The sequence below is a fragment of the Salvelinus fontinalis genome, chromosome 40 (genome assembly GCF_029448725.1).
Source record: "Salvelinus fontinalis isolate EN_2023a chromosome 40, ASM2944872v1, whole genome shotgun sequence".
Classification (NCBI taxonomy): Eukaryota; Metazoa; Chordata; class Actinopteri; order Salmoniformes; family Salmonidae; genus Salvelinus; species Salvelinus fontinalis.
The window spans coordinates 19,097,939-19,104,004 of NC_074704.1; the positions used below are offsets into that span (position 1 = coordinate 19,097,939).

At 39.5% G+C, this 6,066-nt stretch overlaps 1 protein-coding gene across 1 annotated transcript; it reads right to left on the reverse strand.

The window, feature by feature from the left end:
• Positions 1-1,093: 1,093 nt before the first annotated feature.
• Positions 1,094-3,960, reverse strand: LOC129839725 (transcription factor LBX1-like). The gene is made up of 2 exons (XM_055907319.1): positions 3,177-3,960; positions 1,094-2,689 (listed from the first exon to the last, which is right to left on the reverse strand). Exons 1-2 carry the CDS (start codon positions 3,502-3,504, stop codon positions 2,190-2,192), a joined length of 828 nt encoding a protein of 275 aa, XP_055763294.1. The 5' UTR covers positions 3,505-3,960; the 3' UTR covers positions 1,094-2,189.
• Positions 3,961-6,066: the final 2,106 nt, after the last annotated feature.

Consider the following 6,066-nt stretch of genomic DNA (forward strand, 5'->3'; position numbering starts at 1 on the left):
TAAACTCCGCAAAGACAAAGGAAATAAAGAGAGAAGAAGAAAAAGACATGAGAAGAAAAGCAACGAAAGACTCCTTTTAACTAGACTTTGGCATAACTGTCACACTCTAAACTCTTTATGACTCGGGCTACTTAACATGAAAAACACTCTCACACAAAATGTGCCGCATTTTGTTGTTTAGAAAAACGTTCCTGGACAAAAGTCAAACATATTATTTCAGGGCCTAAAAAGAGAAGAAAGACAAGTGGCTGGACAAAAAAGAGCCATTTTCATTGTAATTCATTGACTTGTTCCAAATGCCAGGCTAAAAAGGCAAAGAAAAGAGGCTAGACATTAATGGCCGCAGATGCCCTCGTGAAGAGAAGGGCCTGTGTATGCATTACGGCCTTTGTTCGCGGGGAGTTAAACAGTTTAAAAGGAGGGTTAAGTCAATCCATCAAATTGTCTGAAATTGTGAGGAAAATTCAAAAACCATATGGCCTCCAAACGTTTGAGTCCTTTTTGTACGGTGGGACACACTTGTCTCAGCATTGCTGCCTGCGGGAGACCGGGTGGGCTCTATTGTGACTTGTCACATCGGGGAAGGCATCTCATTTGTCCCCAGTTTTCATGCTTTACGCTCAAAATTATGGCCTCGTCCCGCAGCCCCGCAGAACAAAAAAAACACCCATAAAGGCTCAGGAAAACTGGCCCAAAACTTTGTGTTTTTGTGGCATCCCAGACCCTCTTTTCTCCCCCAGCACCAGATTTGCGATTCTCACATAAATTTCGTCCCGAATGGGGAAACACGTTGCCGGGTCAAGAAGCCAAGACACGCATTTAGCAGTTTGAAAGAGAGTGAGATGGCTGAGCCACAAAATGTTTCGAGTATCCTCACAAATGGGATACAATAGAACAAAAAATATTGAACTATTATAAGGGATCATGGTTGCTAAATAGGCTACTCTAAACGTCCATAATGTAGGCCTGCATTGAATTAGCTTCATAAAGGATTTCAGTCCCCCCCCCTTGATTCTACATATAGTCACCATTTTTACTAGGACTAAATATCGAAATTATAATCTATCAGTATAATAATGACACAAACAGCGTGTTGAGAAAAGCCATTTTATTTCCATAGTATATACATTACAGAATGTGCATTGGTTTTCAAATACTGTCCTGATTTTAGAAAGGCACTTACAGGTGTACAAAACATAACAAATCTATTCAACCTTAGAGTACTCTTTTGTATCCAAACAAATGAATATATTCCTACGGTCCAGTAACTGTAGCTCCATGTCGAAATATCACCGCAGTATTTTTATATTTTTATAACCTTTGTTTGACCATTTCTCTATAAAACGCATAACTTGGTTTTTGATCCTTTGAATTTGCCTTTCGTATCATGCAATGCAGCATACGGATTATGGTTGGTGTAAATATGACTAGCTAATTATGTAAACGCTGTGTACAAACGGTCTGAGCTCGAGTGGACCTACATGTATGATAAGGTATGTCTCAAAAAATAAACAAGCGATATAATTTAAAAGGGAAAAATAAATAGATATGATCAACAAAACAAAACATGCATTTCAACATGCAAAACCTATCGAAAATATTTCATAAAACTGACATACTTAAAGCATATGACACGGTGTTACATAAATATGAACAAGGATCAATGTGTGTGTGTGTGTGTGTGTGTGTGTGTGTGTGTGTGTGTGTTTGTGTGAAAGAGAGAGATAACTAAAATAGGTGTGTGTGTGTGTGTGTGTGTGTGTGTGTGTGTGTGTGTGTGTGTGTGTGTGTGTGTGTGTGTGTGTGTGTGTGTGTGTGTGTGTGTGAGTGAGTGAGAGAGAGAGAAACACCTCAAATAGGTGTGTGTGTCTGATAGACAATTAAATGTTTCAAAATAATAGCATTATCTTTTGTTCTGATTATGAAACCTATATTGCTTTCATTGACATTTGAAGACAAGAGGAAACTGTCCGACTGCTGATGAATACAAATGGTTATAGCACTGCATAGGCTATTTGTTGTACTGTTCATGCTTACTGTGAATATCTGTGTGCCGATACAAAAGTCACAACAGACTAGTAAATGTTCTGAGATGATGTACGAATATCAGCAGGGAAAAGTTACAATCGTAGTAAGGATTGTTACTGCTTGTTGTCGTAATTTTTGTATTTCATTATCCCACTGCGCAATCAGTCATCCACATCAATTTCTAGGTCTTCGTCGTCCTCTGAGCATTCTTTACTTGTTGTGTGGTCTGAAAATGGCGACAGGGGGGACATCCGCAGCTTGCGAGCGAGCTCGTACTCTTGTCCGCCACTCTGCGCGGGAGAATCGGCTCGCGGGTGATGTCCGAGCGTTCCATTGGCGCATTTCTCGAGGTCAGCGAGCTTGGCGAGTTTCTCCAGAGGTACAACACCGTCACCTATAGTTTTGGCCGACTCCACGTCGGCCTTCATCTCTTCCAGATCTCGCTTTAGTTTGGCTCTCCTGTTCTGGAACCACGTGATGACTTGGGCGTTCGTTAGACCCAATTGTTGGGCGATTTGGTCTCGGTCAGCGGGAGACAAATATTTCTGATACAGGAATCTTTTCTCTAATTCGTAGATTTGGTGGTTGGTGAAGGCAGTCCTGGACTTCCTTCGCTTCTTCGGGGTGTTTCTTTGCCCAAAGAGTGTCATTCCGTCTCTCCCTGCACAAACAAAGATAAAATGTTATTAAGTCAGGGATATGTTGGTGTCATTCTCATGCTGCTATGGCATTGGCTCTGCAGGGCGTTGAACTCTGCATTTAAAAATTTTAAACATATTTTGAGACATTTGACCCCAAATCAATGATATATTTTTTAATAAGTTATTTTAGCCTATATACCAAATATAAACGTAGACGTTATGTTATGCATTCATCATAAAGAGAACAATTGCACAATTCCAGCTAGTAATAGCCTCTGTTTCATCCTTCCAAATTACGCACAGAAGAGATGCAATGTAACATTTTCTGGCAAACAATCTTGTTTAAAGCCTAATGTTCAATGTCTATTTTTAGATACAATATTACTTATTTATATTTTCACAGATCAAATGAAAAATAATAAATTCCCTTTAAATTGTGCATTGCACTGTTATGAAAGTAATATCGATATAATGATTATAATAGGCCATAAATACCATCATATTTACCTTCAGCTGCTTGTAGCACGCTAACTTCGAGCCCCTTGAAGGTTTTACTAGCTAGTTCTTCCAGGGCGCAGAGTGGTGAGGTTTGTGTGAGCAGTGCCCGGTTGGACAGAGCAGAGATGCTGGAGGAACGGTGCTTCTCAGCGGATGAAATCAGGTGTGCTGTCCCACAAATGGTGTAACTTCGTTTCACGGAGGGTTTGTTTAGAATGTCTTGGATACTGAACGGTGTCAGTGGCTTATTCGAGTTTGCAGGTGGAGGAAGATGGTCCAACGGACTTCGCCTCCTATTCTCGACCGCATCACATTTGGCGACTTCTTTGGATGTCATTATTAGTGCGTTAGTCGTTACGCAAGCTAACTTTAAATTGTTTTGAATTGCTAACAACGAAAATAACAAACACAGATATCAAATAATATCGAACCCTATCGAAGAAACAGTCACATTACAGTCACCAAATGCACGCCATGGCTGCAAACTTTCTTGCAAAAAGAAACATAAAAAAGCCCTCCTAATTCCAAACCGGGATATCTTCTTGAAAGTATTATTCCACAAAAATACGTACAGACAATCCGAAGGAGAACTGTGCCTCCCTGAAAATGGCGAGGTCCAAAGAAGTTGCAGCAACAACTGACTAACAAGTTAATATTGATTAGGACGTAATCAATTATGTCCCCACTGGCACTTTCGCCCTCTCCCTTTCACTCTCTGACTATGTTGCAGTCCAGTGCAGGGCTTTTGCGAGTGGGATGCTCGCAATAATTACAAGGCATGGTTTGAAGGAGGAGGAGCCGGTTGGAATTATAACGGGTTGCGCTCTTATCATCTTTGGGTCTAAATTAGTCGTGGGGTGAGATACCAGAATAAGCCTTACGGTAAATGAGCAAGAGAGAGTGTGCAGTCAATGGGGGATTAAATCGCATTGCGTATTTAAGTATAGTATTACAGTAATAAACTATGTGTGATTTTTTAGAAGATAGATACTTTGAACATTTCCAATGTGAATATTGGAAATGATTTCAATGATTCTGAAATTGGTAAAATTATGCTATGCAGTGGATTAAGAAGTAATTACTAGTTAGTACAGAAAGTGATTTTTCCTCCACCAAAAGCGATGGTTTTGGATGAGCCTTTATTTTCTGAAGGCAATATGGATCTAGGCAATATATCAGGACTGATGATACAATCCTTCAGGGCGGGGGAGTGAGGTGAGGAGGCGAGGAGAGGAGAGGAGAGGGGGAGAGGGGGAGAGGAGGAGAGGAGAGGGGAGGAGAGGAGAGGAGAGGGGGAGAGAGGAGCAGCATGCATCCCTCTCAGCCTAGCCAAATCCGGGTCATAACTCACGCGAAAGGGACCTTTTACATCATCAGCTAGATATTTCATCTCGAATCAAATCTCTCTCCGGGTCCTCCCGGTCCTCCCGGTCCTCGAGCTAGCGGTGGCATGATGCTTTATTTTGCTTCCGTTCTGAAAGACAGCCGACGGGTCCATCTGCATACAGGAACGAATGATACATAATATATTTTGGTGACGTAGCCTACTTCTGCATTTCATTTTTTTTTTATTATCAACTCTTAGTTTATTTTTCAGTCTGAATATCAAACTATTTCCGTATAATATGTGGGACGTTGTGGAATAATATGATAACTCAACATGAATGCAATAAATGAGATTAGAATACATTTAAATTACTATTAATATTATTGTAAGTGTTAGTATTAGTATTCATATTATAAGTCATATTATTTAAGGCCTATGATAATAGTTATGCACAATATTACAACGTTATTATCAATTTATGAATTCTGTAACTGAACAATAACAATAGCATAAGCTACCTGCTCAACTGCATAGTAAGCTAGGCTACATATACGTTATAATAAAGTCCACATAGTTCTTTACTATTTCAATCCTGACAGACTGTGGTCTGCAATGTTCCAGATATAACTGAAACATACTGTTATGTTTCTGAAGACTGATACATCACAACGAGGAGGCGTCACTAAACACTTTGATGGCTCATTCTGCACGCTCTGATGTAACGCCAGGGGAAATAAAATATCAACATAATGATAATATGTCAGAGAGAGAGAGAGAGAGAGAGAGAGAGAGAGAGAGAGAGAGAGAGAGAGAGAGAGAGAGAGAGAGAGAGAGAGAGAGAGAGAGAGAGTTTTGATTCTGGTGCATAAGGGACGTGTCCCACTCCATCAACAACCATAGTGTATTATTATGTCAAAGACCCAGAGCAAAAACAGACGGGTGATAAATATTGTTGTTTTGAAAAACGTCGGGTTGAAGTCTATTTATTATACAGTATTCCGGATTTGATATCACCAATATTTTACCTCACGCCTCAAATATGCTACAAATGTAATTTGCAGCTGAATGCAAAATCATTCATGTGGCCCTAAGCAAAGGATATAAAAAAAAACATTGAAACGAAAAAGTAAAAAAAAAGTCATTATGGAAGTGAAGAATGATACCACGTGTTTTAACTATATATTTTAAATATTTGGTTCAGAACGAAACATTTGGAACGAAATATTGTCTCTGAACTAAATCTATTGTGATTAACGTTTCGACTACACTGGTTATAAAATGTAGGCTACAAAAGGATTTTCTGTATTGTCATTCTGTCAAACTTCAAAAATGGTTTCTGCATGCATGGGTAAACTGCGTTCATGGTAACTTAATCACATTTGGAAGTTCTTGCTACCCCACAGCCAAAACTCAAGACAGTTTTATTCCAGAATTTATATTTGCTTGTCGGGTGTAATATCTGATTTCAGAGTCGATGTTAGATCTTTTACATGCCCCATTTTGTATGAAACGCGCCCCATTTCTCAGGATTTAGTTGGAAAACACCACATCAAACATGACAGCAAAATATTT

What these genes read in the sequence shown, in the direction of transcription:
- LOC129839725 (XM_055907319.1), bottom strand. Translation starts at nt 3,504, where the DNA reads ATGACATCCAAAGAAGTCGCCAAATGTGATGCGGTCGAGAATAGGAGG. An exon ending in CGTGCTACAAGCAGCTGAAG is followed by an intron (nt 2,690 to 3,176) that starts GTAAATATGATG and finishes TTGTTTGTGCAG; the next exon opens with GGAGAGACGGAATGACACTC.